At 40.9% G+C, this 19733-nt stretch overlaps 1 protein-coding gene across 5 annotated transcripts in view; it reads right to left on the bottom strand.

Moving 5' to 3' along the window:
* Window positions 1-18655, bottom strand: part of REPS1 (RALBP1 associated Eps domain containing 1) — a 99992-nt gene extending 81337 nt beyond the window's left edge. For 2 of the 5 annotated variants that reach the window (XM_066373119.1, XM_066373122.1), the window contains exon 1: window positions 17789-18653. In XM_066373119.1, the coding sequence (XP_066229216.1) occupies window positions 17789-17941 (153 nt within the window). In that variant the 5' untranslated portion in view covers window positions 17942-18653. Of the gene's footprint in view, window positions 1-17788 lie in introns of all 5 variants that reach the window. The other 3 variants (XM_066373120.1, XM_066373121.1, XM_066373123.1) reach the window with 3 other exon arrangements.
* Between the last annotated feature and the right edge of the window lie 1078 nt (window positions 18656-19733).

The raw sequence follows: 19733 nt of genomic DNA, 5'->3' as shown, positions 1-19733 counted from the left end.
AGTTCTTATTTGGAGGGCTGACTGACTATTCTAGAGCCTCAGAAACTGCTACTTAATCAAAAATTTTAAAAATAGTAATAATAGAAGTTAAACATTTAAACACTGTGGGCCAGACATCATTCTAAGCACTTTTAAATTAGCTCATTCAGTCTTTATAACACCAAATTTTTTTGCATGATGGGGACCTTTATCCCACTTTTACAGATGAGAAAACTAAAGCATGGAGAAGTCAAGTAACCTACCCATGGTCAAAGTAAATGAGGAAGCTGAGGACTCCAGAATGTGGTTTTACCTACTGCACTATGTAACCACTATTGCTCCTTTAGTGGGAGGACTTCGGAGCCCAGGATTTTTCCTAAACACCTAGACAGAGTGGCGCTGTGAAGTGTCTGCAGTCAGTGAGTAGAATCAGACTGAACAGGTATAAACACCAGGGCTATAATTTCTGGTACATACTCTTTACCAGTGGTCAGGAGACAGCAAACCTTTGCCTGGGAAATTTCTATTATTTGTGACAAAGAGAAATATATTCATCCCACTGTTATTACAATAATGATTTAATCTATGCTATGGGCTATTTCAGGTTATTACAGGGTGAGGATGATGACAATGGTGATAATGGGTAACATAAACAGTGCCAGGTACTGTCCAGCTCAGTAACATATTAACTAATTTAATCATACTAACAACCCTACGATGTAGGTACTGTTTCACACTGGTAAGTTTGCTCAAAGATATACAGCAAGTAACAGAACATGGATCGAACCCATGCTTTTAGCAACGATTTAATTTTATAAATGATCCAACTTTCCCAGGGGTAAATTCATATAATAAAAGGGTTCTATGTTATAACAAAAATAAAGAGTTGTTAGTTTTTGGTGGGTAGACCACGGAATCAAGTTTTGGTAACTCATTGCTATGTAAGTATAGGTATCTCAGCTATCTCAAGTTTCCTAGATAAAATGAAAAGGTTGGATTCCATCTTGAAAATCGTTTCTAGTGCAAATATTATTTGTCTGAATGCAAATTTCATATTAAGTCTATTACATGATACATGTAATTATATAATTATAACAAACTACCCTCAAAAAACTATTTCTGGAAAACAAAACAAAACAAAACTATTTCTGCCAATATACCAGACATATACTATTAAATATGTGCTCTTTAAAAAAGACATAGATGTATATTTAAATATGAACTAAAATGAACAAAAACATAAAGTTAAATTGTTGAGAATTTAAGTGGAAATAATAATTTGTTAAACCTTGTCCTATAAATCTAACTCCAAAAGAACATAATCTGGTGTGAAATTCAAGTATCAGTACAGTATGTTTATTCTGTGAGTGTTTTATCATGGTTTTGTATTAATATTTAATAAAAAAAATTTCTGTACTCTAGTTTGTTACTGTCTTAGGGCCAATATTCCCCTTTGTAGGAAGGGTACCAATTCAGTTATTGAAAAAATAGGGAAATACTTTGGCTTACTATATTTGTTTTATAACCAACATTTTAGCGCATATATATATATGGCTAATAGCTATATAGCACTACTGCAAGGATCAGGGAATATTCCAGTACTTTATGAATTAATTCAGTCCTCAAAACATTCTTATGAGGCTGGTGCTACATTATTACCAATATGCAGACGAAAAATACTAATGCCCAAAGAAACTAATAATGCCCAATGCAGTTAAGTACTTGCATGAAGGTAAGAAATCCTACGAACTAAACTGCATCTTTAAAGTGAGGAAACAAACAAACAAAATGGATGATGATGAAAAACTACCATTTCTAGAGTGGTATACTAGTACTTATTTAAGACAATCCTCAAACAACCCTAAAAAGCAGGCATTGTTACATTCATTTCACAAATCAAAATACTATTGAGGCAAAGAGAAAGTTCTTGCTCAAGGTCATAGATTAAATCAGCAGGGCCAAAATCTGAGGCCAGCTTTGTGAAACTCCAAAGCCTGGTTTTTTCCATCACGCCAGTGTTTTCCAAACTTCAGACACTGGCATATCACCTTCAGAAATTCTACCATGCCCATGGGACATTTGTGCTACTAGGTTCTTAATATTTCTTCTTTAGATCAAGACTTTTTAAAAAGTTAAGTTGGTTCAGTAGTAGAGCATCAGCCTGACATGTGGATGTCCCCCATTCAATTCCCAGTCAGGGCACACAGGAGAAGCAACCATCTGCTTCTCTACCCCTCTCCCCTTTCTCTCCCCCCATCCCCAGCCATGGCTCAGTTAGCTCGAGTGAGCTGGCCCAGGCACTGAGGCCAGCTCCATGGCCTCCTGCACAGGTGCTAAAAATAGCTCAGTTGCGGAGCAACAAAGCAATGCCCCAGATGGGCAGAGCAGTGCCCCATAGGGAACTTGCCAGATAGATCCCAGTTGGGGTGCATGCAAGAGTCTGTCTCTCTGCCTCCGCTCTCAATTAATAAAAAGATAATAATAATAATGTGAATAAATTAGCTGACCAATGGTGGTGCAATGGATAGAGCACTGACCTGGGATGCTGAGGACCCAGGCTCAAAACCCTGAAGTGTTGGTTTGAGTGAGGGCTCATCAACATGATCCTAAGGTCAGTGGCTTGAGCCCAAGGTCACTGGCTTGAGCTAAGGGTCACTGGCTCAGCTTGAGTCCCCGGGTTAAGGAACATATGAGAAGCAATCAATGAACAACTAAAGTAACAGAACTACATACAAGTTGATATTTCTCATCTCTCTCCTCCCTCCCTCTCTCTCCATTTCTCTCTCTCCCTTCCTGTTTCTCTTAAAAAAAAAGTTAATAAATTTTAAAAGGAATTTGTATCACAATATAAATGGAAAATAGTATCAGTTGAAATAAAAAGATAAAAACTAATAAATCCAAGAAAAACAAAACTTATTTAATTTCAGCCAAATATCACTGTCTACAAAATATGCTTGTGACTACATCAAGGCCTACATATTCTTTATTAAAAGAGTAACCTGTGTTGGAAAGGTGTTAAAAACTTGTAAGTACCAAACTTAAAATTTACAAGTATTCAAATCTCCCTAATCAGATTTGAAAACCAAATGAAAAGGGAACAACAGCTTTCTTTCTGTGAGCTTTCACATCTTGTGGGTTCGTATCCCCTTCACCTTGGAAAACAAATCAGAAGGCTGCTCTACTGCCTCCCTTTAATTCAACTGTGCAGCCATGTCTGCAGTCTTTCTTGTACTCACATTTCTGAGGCTGCTCTAATACAAAAAGGAAGCAGAGTGGTTATTACAATCAGTAGCATTACAGGAAACCCTCATCAAAATGTTCTCTAGATGTTCTCAAGAACTTCTAACCTAGCTGTAAACAAAACATACAACTGAAATAAGCTATGATATAATGCTGTAATCTTAAAACATTAAAACGGTTGGGGTCTTGACCGAACACATATTTTGCCATCAGATGGAGCTGGATTTGAACCCTAGCTCATGTCAAACACATAGCTCCTGGAGCCCAGATTTTTCAGCTGTAAACCAGAAATACCTATTCTCTAAGTTTAAAATTAAACATGTCTAAAATTGCTCAATGCCTGGCCCCATAACTGATACTATATAATTAGTACTTGTTACAGTAAGAGTTAAAGAGAGGTTACCACGGGTTGGAAATATTTATGAGGGAAGGGAAAATAAAGCTTGATATAAACCTTAAAAAACAGACAAGTTTTTAGTAAGTCAAAACAAAATGGAATATTGGGGGTTGGGGCTAGCACCAACAGAGCAAAACAGTGTAGTAGTAGTAAATTGGACAGAACTAGATGGTGAGGGCTTTAAACGCCAGGCTAGTATTTGCTGAGCATTTCTGGAAAGCGGTATATAAGTTTTTAGAAATTTAATTAGTTCGGCCCTGGCCAGCTGGCTTAGCAGTAGAGCATTGGCCTAGCATGTGGATGTCCCTAATTTGATTCCAGATCAGGGCACATGGAAGAAGTGACCATTTGCTTCTCCACCCCTCCTCCTCCACCTTCCCTCTCTTTCTTCTTCTCCTGCAGTCACAGCTCAGTTGGTTTGAGAGCCATCAGCCCTGGGCACTGAGGATGACTCCGTGGAGCCTCAGCCTCAGGCGCTAAAAATAGCTAGGTGTGAGCAGGTCCTCAGATTGGGGTGGGGGGTGTTGGGTGCTTGGTCTATCTCTCTATCTCTCCCCTCCTCTCACCTGGAAAAAGAAGGGGTAAAAAAGAAAGAAAGAAAAAAAAAAGAAATCCAATTAGTTCCTTAGCAATTAAGAAAAGCTAGTTAAGATTTAGGAGGCTACTACAGTAATTTAGCAACAAGGTGGTCAGAGCCTGGATAAGTAATGCAAAGGACAGAAAAGGATGATTTACTGAGATCTTTCAAAAAAAATCTGAAGGACTTTGTAGGCTGGATATAAAGAAAGGAGTCAAAGCTGACCTGAACAAGAGCAAGAGTGGGAAGACGGGATACTGAAGACATAAACCATAATAATCTAGCGTCATAGTGAACAAAAACAAGAGATGATATCTACCAAGTACTTCAGTGTCAACTGCAAGGGAGGTGGTAACCGAATAAGACCTAAGATAAGAAAAGGTTATTGTATTTGTGACTAGGATAAAAATGAATTTTGAAAATCTCTTTTTCCCCCCCCCAAAGGATGTGGGGGTAAGAGGAATAAAAAAGATTAATTTTTTGCGCTTAGGGAGGGTACAGGCAACAGAGAAGGTATCTGGGTCATTTGTTATTTGGCAATAAAAGGAAGAAGAAAAATAGGAAGACAACAAATGGATAGGCAGGGTCAAAAGAACAGCACAGGAAGGAAGCAAAAAGAAACACTGCAGAAAATAACCATTATACAATACAATTAGTAACTGACAATTCTGTTTTTTGCCATTTGTTAGGTGCAAGTGGAAACACTAAATTTGCATTTGATCTAGAATCAAGTCTTGGAGAATTGGCACGAATGTGACTAGGGAAATAAAAGACTTCTATCTCTAGGAGTTCAAAAATATGGATACTAAGAGAAAATCTAACCATAAACTCCCTTCCTCTGTTATTAAACCCTCAGCTTTCTAAAGGCAGGCACAAAATATAGTAGACTCTTAGCTTTCAAAGGTTTAACATCTGTAGTTTTCACTATTACTGTGAGATTTCTATGGACCATGACAAGTAGTATAAGCTGTAATTCTGACACGGCACAAGCATCAATGGGCTGTGCTAGGGAATGTGCTAGCCCTGTGATGCCACCGTGAGTGTGCCCAGCGCCCACATCACTGCGTGGGTTTGTGGTCTTCCACTTTCAGCCAGGTACGCTGGAAGTCGACAGTTGTTCATTGTTTTATAAAAGAATGTATAACGCTACACTGCCATGATACCTATCCAGATTCTACCATGACTTATTTCTTTAGTCACCAATAAATTCCTAGTTTTGTTTCCTTTTAAACTTACAATTACTCTGCTATAAAATAATAGGGGAGAAACGTTCTGAAAGAGAAGGAGGGGGAACTGACAATGTTGGTCAGCAAAGCAGCTCAGAATGCTACTTGTTCCTGTTCTTGCCGCCACTTTGTCTACTTCTCAAGCCCAGAATGCCTGGGGTGGGGAGAGAGGACCCAAAATTCTACCAGTGGAACATCCAAGGCTGCAAGCTTCACCACTCCCACTTCTGCTTCCTTGGATGAGGAGCCCAGAATTGCCCTAATTCATCATCCTAACCACATTTATAAATGCAAAGCAAAAGCAGGGCTAAGCAGGTGGCTGGCCCAAAAATGTTCACTGTTTTCTAAACATCTACTATGCGCTTTTGCTGCTCTAGACATCAGGAGGTCATGAAAGAAAACCTAAATTTTATTCACAGCTTGCTTAAAATATTGTTGAGATGTAAATATACTGGAAAAGCAGCTAAGCAATGACATAAATGAACAAAAAGCAATATACAGTGCAAAATATATGCAAAAAGATGGGCAGATCAAAGTCAATGTGAGGTGAGGTTGTTCAAATTAAATTTCCGAAGCCTATAAAAGCTGAGTCACATGTTGAAAAGGGTGGAGGATGGAAGCACAGAAGTTGGGGGAGAGTACTGCGGATGAAAAAAGTAACCTGAAAAACTGATAAAGAGCAAGGAACTGTGAGAAACAGAAAACAGATTTGCCAGGTTGGAACACAGAGTTCATGTAGGAGAATAATAAGAAACATGACTGCGAGATGTGAGGGTGAGTTGGTAGATAATTTTTAAAGCTGGGTAGACATGATCACTCAGATTTGATATGCTTTCCCTATGGTCATGTATTTTATGAGAAGGCTATGCTTTCCCTCCAAAAGAGTCAACCAAAATAAATGAGAAACCACTGATGTGTGTCCTTATTTAAATTCATTGTCTACTACTACCTGTTCATTGTCAAGTTCAAGAACTGGAAATTATACTTCTGAAAGGCAGAGAAACTCGTGAGTTTACTACTAAAGTGAACCATGATATCTTAAAAAGGATTAAAAGAATAGCCATTAAGGTACAGTATCTTAAAGAAAAGTAAATAATATGCATGCTCACTAGTGACTAGAGTTACCTGAACAATGTCAAAAATATTCGTTAACAGATTCACAGTCTAACTGAAAGATCTACACAATCTGGTCTCAGAGGTTCCATATTGTTCAACTGGCTCACTCACTGGTGTTTGAAATTTTTAAGTGGTGTGATAAAACGAAGAGGCTAGGCTAGGAATGATGAACGGACTGAGGAGAAGGGAAGCCCTGAAGTGCCAAATCCACCAGTCCAATATGTTCCGGGTGCCTATCATGAACAGAGCGATCTGAGGGAAACAAACAAGGATAAGCTAACACTTGAATTCGAGCTGCCTGCTACCTATCAAGAAAAATATATTCACCTGAACAGGAGGCTAAAAATATAAGATATATACAAGTGCAAACATTCACAACAGTGTGGAAAGGTTACAGGAGAGCTATATGGTTGAGATCATGGAAAAATTTAAGGAAGAAGTAGGAAAGCAAATGAAAACAAAACAAAACACGAATGGTATTTTATAGTTTTTGAATTATTATTTCAAATACCTTTCAAATTCTATAAGACACAATACAATCATAAAGAGATGTTTCCTGATGATTCAGATAATTCTGATAAATATTATACCTAGGGAAAAATTATGAAGGAAACCAAACGACTATAAAAAATGTATTGTAAATATCTCAGTACAGAAAAGAAACTCATGAGAGCAACCACACAAACTGTCCTCTTTTGTGTCTGGCTTCTGTCACTTAGCTTTTTGATATTCACCTTTGTTTATCACAGTATTCCACTGTGTGGACATACCATATTGTTTAACCATCCACCATATAATGGACATTTTGATTACTTTTCAATTTCTGACTACTGTGAACAATGCTGCTAATAGACATTTACACTTTACTTTGAGTGTCTGTTTTCATTTCTCTTAGGTAGATTTCTAAGAGTGTAATTGCTGGTTCATAGGGTAAGTATATGTTTAACTTTTAAAGAAACAGTCAAACCATATTCCAAAATGGTAGTACCATTTTTATTTCCAAGAGCAGTATATAAGGATTCCAGTTTCTTCACAGTAAGAATACTATGTCGTATCAGTCTTCTTAATCATAGCCACTAGAGCAGGGGTCTGCGAACCTATGGCTCGCGAGCCAGATGTGGCTCTTTTGATGGCTGCATCTGGCTCACAGTCAAATCTTTAATTAAAAAAAAATAATAACATTAAAAATATAAAACATTCTCATGTATTACAATCCATTCATTTCCTACCGCTCATGTTCATGGTTGCGGGTGGCTGGAGCCAATCACAGCTGTCCTCCGGGACAACACCAAATTTTTACTGGATAATGCGTAAGGTACATGGGTCATTGTATGGCTCTCACGGAATTACATTTTAAAATATGTGGCATTCATGGCTCTCTCAGCCAGAAAGGTTACTGACCCCTGCACTAGAGTAAGTGTATGACAGCACATCATTGTGGTATAACTTACATTTCCTTAATGATGAATATTGAACATCTTTTCATATGCTTATTGGCCATTTATATTATCTCCTTTGGTGAAATATCTACTAAAGTCTTTAGCCCATTTTTAATTGAATTTTTCTTTATAATTAAGTTGGAAGATTTCTTTATACATTCTAGATTAAAGACCTTAATTATGTTTTTAATTTAATTTTATGCAAGTATTTTCTGCTAGTCTATAGTTTATCCTTTTCTATTATTCTTAAGTATCCTTTGATATTTAAAGGTTTTTTAAATTTTTAATTAAGTCCTTTTTCAGTTTTTCTTTTATGATTCATGCCTTTGGTGTCACAGTTAAGAATTCTGCCTAACACAAGTCAGAGATTTTCTTCTATGTTATCATTTAGAATTTTTATAGTTTTAGGTTTTACAATTAGGTATGTGATCTGTTTTGAAATAATTTTTGTGTTTGTTGTGAAGAATATACAATAATGTGTGTAAGTTCACTTGTTTAAGCATACAAATATCTAATTATCTCAGCACCGTTTGTGGAAAGACTATCCTTTCTCAAATGAACTGTCCTGGCACTTTTTTCAAAAACAAAATGATCATAAATGTAACAGTTCATTTCTTGAGTCTCAATTCTGTTCCACTGATCGACATGCTTATCCTCATACCAAACACACATCCTGATTACTTTAGATTATAGTTAAGTTTTCAAATTAGCTAGGGTAGCCTGACCTGTGGAGGCACAGTAGATAAAGCATCAACCTGGAGCACTGAAGTAGCCAGTTTGAAACCCTGGGCTTGCCCAGTCAAGGCACATATGGGACTTGATGCTTCCTGCTCTTCCCTTCTCTCTCTCTCTCTCTCTCCTCTCTAAAATAAATAAATAAAACCTTAAAAAAAGCATTAAAATTAAAATAAGTCTTCTATTTCATTTGTTTCCAAAATTGTTTTGGCTATCTAGGTCCTTTATATTTCCTTATAGAGTTTAGGATCGGCTTGACAATTTCTTTAAAAAAGTCTACAGGGATTCTGACAGGGATTGTGTTGAATCTGCAGATCAATTTGGGGAGAACTCTAATTTGAACAACATTCAATCTTCCAACATATAAACACAGACTGTCTCTCCATTTATTTGAACCTCCTTTATTTCTCTCAGCAATGTTTTTAGTATAAACATCTTGCTGCTTCTTGTTAAATTTATTACTAAATATTTTATTCCTTTTGATGCTACTGTGAATATTTTTTATTTTCATATTCAGATTATTTTTTACTACTGAACTGTTAATCTTGCCTCAGTTTGCAGAAAAAGTAAAAGCCATTAGGCTAGAATATCCTAATTTCTTTCCACCAAATCTATTATATATATTTGTACCTACCTATAATGCTCTTACTTTTTCCCTCTTTTTAAAATTGAGGACGATCCATTTCCTACCAAACACCTGACCCTCTTTGCAGTCAGGATCCTGACCTTTCTTGTTTTCTAAAGGACTTTTCTTATCTTCCTTCTTCATTAATCCTAACAACTATAATTATGATGTGGTATTTCCTATACTCAGCAAAGACTTCCTTTATATCCTTGGATACTGATAGCTTCTACCCCTTATCTGTTTCCTTTCATAGGCAAACTTCTTTAAAAAGCTATCTGGCCTGACCAGGCGGTGGAGCAGTGGATAGAGCGTCAGACTGGGATGCGGAGGACCCAGGTTTGAGGCCCGGAGGTTGCCAGTTTGAGCACGGGCTCATCTGGCTTGAACAAAAAGCTCGCCAGCTTGGACCCAAGGTCGCTGGCTCGAGCAAGGGGTTACTCGGTCTACTGTAGCCCCACGGTCAAGGCACATATGAGAAAGCAGTCAATGAACTAAGGTGTCGCAACAAAAAACTGATGATTGATGCTTCTCACCTCTCTCCGTTCCTGTTTGTCCCTATCTATACCTCTCTCTGACTCTCTGTCTTTGTAAAAAAAAAAAAAAAAAAAAAAAGCTATCTGTACGCCAAATTTCTAGTCCTGGGCCATCATGTATCCCCCCCCCCCCCCCGCCCGCCCCAGCTCGAGCTGGTCACTTAAGTCTGGCTTCCATCTTTCCCAGTCCCTGAACCTGGCACATCTTAATTACTGATGACCTCTGGATGCAAAATCCAATAATTGTATTTCTGCCCATATCTTCTCAACCACCTCTTAGCCAGACTCAACAGTACTTGCCTTTCTTGGTATCCATGACATGATCCAGTATACATTCCAATTTCCCTATAATTACACTCTAGTTGTCCTTCTTAAGCCTCCTTCCTAGTGGCCTTCCAGTTTACCCAATTTAAAAATGTGCAGCATTCCTCAAGGTTCTATTTCTAGTCAATCCTTTATTTTCTATAGCCTCTTCCTCAGAGATTTCACCTATTTTCATGGCTTTAAATATCACTAACATACTAGTGATCTTCAAATTGACATCTCCAAGACAAATATGAGTTCCACAAGATTCACTGAGCCTATGTGACAGGGCCTATACTTGACAATCTCACAGACTTCTGAGAACTCAAGATTGACAAAAGGGAACTCTTTTTTTTGTTTTTGTGACAGAAACAGAGAGAGACAGAGAGAGGGACAGATAGGGACAGATAGGAAGGAAGAGAAATGAGAAGCATCAATTCTTTGTTGTAGCACCTTAGCTGTTCACTGATTGCTTTCTCATATGTGCCTTGACTAGGCGGTGGCTACAGCAGACCAAGTGACCCCTTGCCCAAGCCAGCTTGAGCTCAAGCTGGTGAGCCTTGCTCAAACCAGATGATCCCGCATTCAAGCCGGCAACCTTGGGGTTCCGAACCTGGGTCCTCTGCAGCCCAGTCCAATGTTCTATCCACTGCGCCACCATCTGGTCAGGCAAAAGGAAATTCTTGAGTTCACCATTATCCCTCCAACAAAATAAAACAAACATAAAATTCAAAAAGTCCATTTCTTTCCCAGCCATTCAATTATGGCAACTTCCAGCAACATTCCCGAGTTCTTCCCTCTCCCTTAAGTTCCACACCCAACCCATTACTGTGCTCTCCTATTTCTACCGCCTAAATATACCTCAAATATAGCCCCTCCACTGCCACCTCACTACTGTAAGTCACTGTCCCCTACCTGCACTACTGCATGGCCATGGACAATCAACTTCTGCTTGCCCCGGGATTCCCTTCTCTATATAGCGGAGTAAGCTTTAAAAATATGTAATTCAGATGATGCTACCTGCTGAGCAAAATCTTTTAGTCTTTTATAATCCAACCTCCTTATCACTGTGGATAGGCCCTGTAGCCATTCTCGTCTCTTGCTCATAATCCTCCAGCTCTTTATTTCCTCAAACACAGTCAACTTTTCAGAGCACCAGGCCCTGCACATGCTGCTCCCTGTATGTGAAACATCTTGTCCTCTCTCCCTTACTCCATGTCCACGTCTCCTCAGAGGCCTTTCCTTATACCCCAGCAGGTCCCCATAGTCTCTCAGCATTCTCTATTAACTAGACACAGTTCTCTTCCTTTTTTACAATAGCACAAGTTATAATTTATGGAGGCAAGCAAGAGTTCTGATTTTCCACCATTGTGTATATACCGTCAATATAAATAGTAACTATGGAAAAAGTATTTATTGAAAATATCCAAAAATTTAAGAAAGGCATTTGTTCCTTCAGCATGCCCCAGCTCCACCTCTTCTTCCTTCCTTCTTTCTTACTGCGGCGGTCTATGGGATGAGCTCGACTAGGTTAGGGGAAGGCTGGCAACCTCTAACTACACGCAGATTTGGTGTAATTATGTTTTCTAAGCAGCTGTCCAGTGTGTGTGCTAGAACCTCAAAGGAGTCCACACCTAAAAGAGATCAGAAGGAAACACATAATCTAATAAACTCTGGTTTTACCACTTAATAAGATAGACTCAAATTCAACATATAGGATAGTCAATTCTTGAAACAAAATGAAGAAGAGATGTCATATTTTTTAAAAGCCTAGTCCAATAATTGATCAAATACCAATAAACTTTGGTATATGCTATGAACTTAAAAAAGGTTTCTGTGCCAAATTTATTACATCCTGATTTTTATGTCATGCTTATAGGCATGCAAGCCATCAGACATAAATTTCTTACAGAAGTAAAGGAGGAAAAAGACAAATGAAAGTGCATCTATCATAGGAAGACTACAGAAAATGAAACACATATGAAGGAAAACATCAAAACTATCAAGACTTACCACCCATTTAAAATTCTCAGTGGCCATCTACATACCTTGAAGAACTAAAGCACCATGAACTTTAAAACCCTTTGAGATTCTCCTCTTCAAATCTCCCCAAGAATATAAAAGAAATCAACTCCAGTGTCAAAATCATAAAGCAAACAATTTCAAGTCTGTGTGCTACTTTCTTGTGGTGTGGTTAAAGTGGCCATTCCAGACACTATGACACCCTTGTTTGAAAATCCAATCCAATCACTTCAGGTAGTGAGACTAACACCCAGACATTAAAAGATCTGTTCACAGCCACAAAGCTAGCTAAGGACAGGACTGGAACTTACCGTCCATGTTTAGTGTTCTTTACACCAACCTCTCATGCTCTCTCATAGCTCCACCAAATGCTCAGCATGAATTCCCAAAGTACTAAGACTCTAACTGTGGGTTATAGGTTAAGGGTGAAAAAAAACACAATACTAGCACAATAGGATATGAGAGAAATTTTTAAAGTAAATATAACAGTACAGAAAACCATTAAGTGTGACTTTTTTACATACAGTGTATGTTTTCAAGTGTTTATAAGTGTCTAATTAAAGGCAAGATTTTTGTAGTTTCTCATAATTATTTTAGTGAATCAAGAAATTACAAATTAAAATAATCACTACTCTAGGATAGCAAACCTGACATTTATTTGTATTAAGTTATAATTTTCAGTGCATAATGAGGTTATTTTAATCCTATCAATGAGTTCTTATAATTGAACAAATGTTAAGAGAAAGACAAAACGGTTTGTTTCATTGTTGTCACTTTCCCCCATTAAATTAACATGTTCTTCAACTATTCTGCCAAGATAATGCTCAACAGTGATTTAAAAGATTTTTTTCAGTCTCATTAATAGGGTACATTGCTTATAAAGTTCAATAAAGAAACAGTAGTAGAAACTCCCATCAAGTTATTATGCATTCAAAGTTTGTATAAAGTTTTAGAACACTTCCAACATAGAAGTTTTAAGTAAAAGCTAAGAAAACATACTTATTAGTGTGGTAATTTTCGTATCTTCCCTAATCTTTAATAAAATAAATTACTTCTGGAAGAAAAAAATGGTTTTTAAGCCACTGAATAATTTCTTGCACAGCAGACAGCAAAATTCCTTACAATTAAATCCTATGAGACAGATTTTTCTCCCCCTAGTCCTTCTCCTTTCTGGTGTGGAGCACAGTTCTATAAAGAATTAGCTATTCACTTTGTGTATTACCACGCTGCCTCCAAAATCAAACCCTTAAATTCAGAACAGCTTTTACTCTGCTATCCCAAAGTAAGTGTAATTAATGAACATATCTTACGATGTTCGAGGGTTGTAATAATGTAAAATTGTATGTCTGTGTGCCTAGGATGCCAACTATAAGAATCTTCCTAGTTTTCTTTAGTGGTTGTTTCAAGACTCCTACATAAAGGAGAAAATCCATATATAACTCAAAATCAAATAATTTAAAATATCCATTCTTCTTAAGAACTATGGGCAAAACAATCACATGAACTGTGAAAGTAAGAAAAAGCTGAGGTGGCAAGGGATAATGATAAGGAAGAGAAACTCTATTCACTAACAAGTCATTTCATTTCTCTGCCTATCAAGTTCCTAGTTAATAAACAAAAGTAATATCCATTTTAGAGCTGTTGCAAGGACCAAATGAATTCCTCCATGAAAATTATTTGCCCGGTGAAAGGAACATAATAAGCACTCAATAAATGCCAGCTCCTTCCTCCTTCCGTTCTGGGCTCTCTGTTCTTTGTCCCTAGACTCATTCTCCCAGATGACTCAGCCTCCTCATGACTTTTACAAACAAACGCTGAAAACTACTACATCAATCAAAGCCCTGATGTGTAGAAGCATGCCAACAGTGTGCGAAGCTATCTGTCCCCTGCCCCCAAGGCACTTAAGTAATAAAGGAACAAGACCCCAAACACCTGAACTTCACTGTAAGAACCAACACTCAGGTGGACAAACTTCCACTTGCTTCCAACTATCCCCTGGAGATTTGCATTGCCATCTCAGAATGCCTGAAATCAAACTTACCCTTCTCTCTTCAAAAACCAGGCCCTTTTCCAGCCCCTTCTCTAATTGTGAATGGGGACCAAGAGAGAACAATCCTTGTCTTCTTTTTCCCTCATCTAACTATCACAAGTCTACCTTCATAATCTCGACTGTATCTCTAGCCTCCTTTTCTGACCCTCTGTCACACCACGAGTCCAGGTGAGAATTTCTCAGCCTCAGCACTATTAACATTGGGCCAGTAATTCTCTGCAGTGGGGGTTGCCCTGTGCACTGTAGGATATTGAGCAGCATCTCTCACCCTCATCCACCAGGTGCCAGTAACACTGCTCCCTCTCCCGAGTTATGACAACTAAAAATGTTTTCAGTGTCTTCAGACAGTGCCAAATGCCCCCTGGAGGACAAATAATTGCCCTCACCCCTGCCTCCTCCCCCTCCCCCCGCCCCCAACATTTGAGTACCATGCCCTGGTCCCTCACCACTTCCTACATGCAGCACTTAGAGAATCAATACCAAAACTTGTCTCAGTCTGGTTCTTCCCTTTACCTCCCTGCCCCCCCACCCTTATCTCCTAGACTTCCTAAAGAACTGCTTTTATGAGTCACTCACTTCTCCTGTATCTCCAACTCCCTGCTACCTTCACAATTAGTTCAAAGCTCTCCACCCAGCTTTGATAATCTAGCCTCAATTAAACATTATCCTACAAAGCACCTCACAGTGACTACCCAGCAGCCCTTCAATAACACAGCCCCGTTTGTTCATCCAGCCCCCCCTCTTCTATCCTGCTGCTGGCACCCTGGTCTGGATGCCCATCGCCTAGCATCCATGGCAGACCCCTGTACGAGCCTCCTTCCCCAGACTGCTCTCTTCCTCACTCAAAGTCAGAAACTATCAATGAATCCTCACTGCCCACTGCAATATGAAATTGTCCGCCTGGTTTTTTTTTTAGAGCCTTTCCTAATATAGTCTAATGTTCCCTTACCCCAAGACCATACTCTAGCTTCAGCACAACCTTGGAAAGGCTACTACACTCTCCACCTTCTATCATGTTTTCTGCCTGGAAGTCCTCTAAGCCAGTGGTCCCCAACCTTTTTTGGGCCACAGACTGGTTTAATGTCAGAAAATATTTTCATGAACCGGCCTTTAGGGTGGGACAGATAAATGCATCACGTGACCGAGACAAGCGTCAAGACTGAGTCTTAGATGGATGTAACAGAGCGAATCTGGTCATCGTTCAGACTTAAATATAAATAAAATGAAAATAATGTAAGTTATTTAGTCTTTCTCTGTGGACCGGTACCAAATGGCCCACAGACCGGTACTGGTCCGCGGCCCGGGGGCTGGGGACCACTGCTCTAAGCCCATTGCCCTCCCTCCGCACTAATTTCAAGTCCATCTGAACTAATCCTTTCCCTTATGTTACACATGTGCACTCCTGTAATTTACAAGGTCCCCGAGAGCTTCTTCCCCTTCTGAGGCTGTGCAATGCCTAGCCCAGTGCCAGGTAGTTAACTCAACAATACATGTGAGTTGCCCCCAAAATTTCCCATTCGAAAGCCTGCTATATTTTCAAAGAATCTCAAACTCCCTTATGCAAATTTAACCCACATTCCCTCCCCTTTGTCTCACATTTTATGTCTTAAGCCCATTTTTAAGTAAACTGCCTTCAAGATACCCAGAACACTATTTAGTATATACTGTATTACTGTAAGAGTTCTGCTTTAAGGAGTTCCTACAGCTTCCAACTTGTAAATAAATCCTTAAATTTTATGCTATTTAAGCTCTTTATACAAAAAGGCAATGAAAATTTCATTTTCAATGTTAATAAAATTAAGCAAACATAAAAATAAGTGGAATGAATTAAGCCTATTTCAAGCAAAGTTTAATTAATACTAATTTGTTTAGGCTAAATAGTACATTTAAAGTCTTAAAAAAAGTGAGATGGTTTATTTCAGCTCCCCCAAACCCAAAGACATTAACCAAAATAGAATATGGAAGGCTTCTCCTTAATTTTAGTTCTGAAATGACCTGAAAGCATGTTTTATTATTTCTACAAAAATACCGTGTTCTGACCAGACCAAAAGCCCTATGAAGACAGTACAAACCCACACTACCACCACTAGTTTTTAGCAGGGTCAGCAAACTACAGGGCCTGTTTTGTATGCCCCTGAGCTAATAAGAATGGTTTTTACCTTTATAAAGGGTTGTAAAAAACAACAACAAACAAACAATGAAGACTATGCGACAAAGATTGTGGCAGGCAAAGCCCAAAACACTTTTTCCTATCCAGCAACATTAACTTTTCCTCCCAAGATTTTTTAAAAGGCAATATTAAACATACAAGATTATGCAAAAAGATAGAACTCATTCAACTCAGTCATAATTACTGCACAGGTAACTTCTAAAACAGAGGCCTGTCTGGATTTATACTTCCCAGCATCTTTGTTACAAAGAACTTGACTCTCCTTCTATGGACAACACATTTAGGCTTGAAGAGAGAGGGTGTCTGGCCCAAAGTCATAGTGTTAAGTGTCAGCAGTGTAGGTCAAAGACCCAGGCCTCAAAACCAATGGTTCTCTCTGCAGAACACTGCATCCTAACTATGCATTCGGCTTGAAGTTTTGGAGATCTAGAAAACTAGCTTCAACCATCACAAAAAATGAAAGCTTAAAACCTGTTCCCGATATACTATTCAGACAGACTCTTACTAGCAGCTATTAATCATTAATGCCCACCACATACATTAGATAAGAACTTCTAAGAAGCCTTTTCTTCTAAAAACGGATGTGATAGAGAAAGCCTAAAAACTCTGCTTGCTTCTCTACTGCTACAGTTTGAGGCAAATATGTATGTCTGCTCAATACTTTTATCTCCTAACTCAAACTCACAAGTTTCACCAAATGTTATCGAATGCCAATCGAAAACCGATCCCGTTTATATCAGCCATATGTTCTGTAGGTAACTATAAGCACTTTTCAGGTCTTCTTGCGAACTACTAGCTGGAAGTTCAAATTTTTTAATGTTCCTAAGAATTCAGCTTCCTTAGAAAAACTACTTCTTTGATTTCTAAATCTATAAAACTCATTTCATCGCGTCTGCTCGATTAATGCAAGAATTAAGAATCATTTTACCTATCTATACTGATGACCTGACTACCCTGCAGGAGAGTCGAAAAGCTATGTATATACCAGGACTAGGATTCAGAGACAAGGTAACAATCCAAGATCCTTCAGCTGAAGTTCTCTTCCAGTGTTGAAAATTACAGATTCTGAAGGGCAGCCGTGAGAGACAGACAGGTCGGGGCTCTTCAGAGATATCAACAGCCCCCGCCCCCACTGGATCTCCCTCCGCAGGACTTTTGTCCTCCACGAGCGACCCCCTCCCCCGCGGCCGCAGCGCGAGTGCGGGCGCCGGGGCACCTGCGGCCCCGGCCGAGGGCGGCGGAGCGGGGAACCTGCCCGCCGCCGGCCTCGGGGAGCGGCGCCCACTCCCACCCCGCCGAGGCGGGCGCGAGGAGGCCCGAGCGGCCGGCCGGGGAGAGACCCGGGACGCGGCGGGAGACGAGGGCGGCGACCTCACCTGCACGACCACGTCGTTGTGCAGCTGTGCGGCCCGGAACAGCTCCAGCACCCGCCCGTTGGCCGCCACCTTCTTGGTGCTCTCGATGTCGCAGTAGGAGAAGAGATCCGAGTAGTATTTCTGCTCCGCGTCGCTCAGCGTTAAGCCTTCCATCTTCGCCTCGGGCTCGCGGCCGCCCCACCCCGCATGCAACAGCCGGGGCCCGGCCCCACGACCGCGGGACGGCGGGGGCCGCGCGCGCCCCCGAGGCTCCGGAGCCCCGGCCCCGGCCTCCCGCGCGAGGGGCGAGCGCGAGCAACAGGGCCCGGAGGTCGCGAGGAGGGGGCCCGGCCCGGCCCGGCCCGGCTCGGCGCGCCGCCGCCTGCGAGGCCCCGCGCGGTCCGGGCTCGGCGCGCCGCGCGGCTCCGGCCGAGCCGCGGGGAAGGAGGCGGGGGCCGCGGCGGCGCGAGGCACGGGCGGACTCCGCCACCGCCCCCGCCGCGGGTTCGAGTCTCCCCGACTCCGCGCCGCTTTCCCCCTAGACTCTCCGCCTCGCCTTCCCCTTCTGTCCACGCCCCCGGAGCGGCAGCACTTCCCGGAAAGTTGTGGGGCTTCGACTCTAAAGTTTCGGGGTCCCTGGGCTGAGCACGGCCGCCGCTCCGCCTCCCTCCGCCGCCATTTACTGCGCCCCGGCCCGGCCCCCGACGCGCCCGCACCAACACTGACAGCGGCCGCGCTCCAGACCCGGATGTGAGGCCGGGAGGAGAGAGCGCGAGAGGGAGAGAGAAACACCCACCGGGCTTCCTCGGCCGCTCCCGGGAGAGGGGGCCGCAGCGCCCCCTGGTGGCCGGAGCTCTGCGGCGGAGGGCCGAGCAGCCAGCCCTCCGCTGGACGAGCTGGGACCCCAGGGAAGCCAGGACAAGCGGGGAGGAGCGTGCGGCTCCATTCATAAGATCAAGAGACCGTAGAGATATGGATTGCAGTTTATATGGTTTTGAAGCTTCTGTCACCAAACGTTGACTACATACTTGGTTGAGAGGGAACACTGTTCGGGTTATTATTGTATCCCTTCATACTTTTTTGATGTCAGAAGTTTCCGAGAATAAATCCAGCATTTCTGTGTCCTCTGAATGGCTTTGCACACCCAGTCCCTTTGGGAACTCTCCTTATATAGACATTAACACTGAGACTTAACTCCCACTCTTGTTTTAAGCCGTGTTTACCGGAGAAACAAAATTTGCTGACTAGAGGGAAAATTGGCAAGTTTTCTTCTTTGTACAAGGTCGTTCTGGTCACCAGGAATTTAGTGCTGTAAGTTTATACCATCAACCCTTTAATCTCTCCCTTTGTGAAAGTCAAGGCGCTGCACTATTCTATCTGCACCTATCTGACAGAGGGGATTCTTAAAGGTATCTCAAGTAGAAGATCTTAACAAGAGTTTATACATAACAAATATGAAGTGTTTCAAAAACAGAATTATACGGATTATCCAGTTTGGGTTTTTATTTTGTCTTCTACATGTTGCTCCCTAGAGTGTTGATCTTGCTAATTATTACAGGTCCACAATTTTTTATCTGAAATTCCAAAATTTAAAAAGGCACTGTTACCTAAATGGTGGCTGGGACGCTGAGGTTCCAGGTTTGAAACCCTGTGGCCTCAGGCTTGATTGCAGCTCACCAGCTTGAGCACCGGGTTGCTGGCTTGAGCGTGGGATCATAGACATGATCCCATGGCTGCTGACTTGAAGCCCAAAGTCGCTGGCTTGAGCAAGGGGTCACTGGCTCAGTTGGAACTCCCTTCCCCACCTTCTACCATCTAGGCACGTGTGAGAAACAATCCATGGACAACTAAAGTGATGCAACTACCAGTTGATGCTTCTCATCTCTCTGCCTGTCTCCTTCTCCTTCTCTCTTTCACTCTCATTAAAAAAAAAAAAAAAAAAAAAAAAAAAGCATTGTAAACCCAA

This window comes from Saccopteryx leptura, chromosome 3 (genome assembly GCF_036850995.1).
Source record: "Saccopteryx leptura isolate mSacLep1 chromosome 3, mSacLep1_pri_phased_curated, whole genome shotgun sequence".
Taxonomy (NCBI): domain Eukaryota; kingdom Metazoa; phylum Chordata; class Mammalia; order Chiroptera; family Emballonuridae; genus Saccopteryx; species Saccopteryx leptura.
Note: the sequence above shows the minus strand (reverse complement) of the source record. Positions and strands in the feature narration are given on the sequence as shown.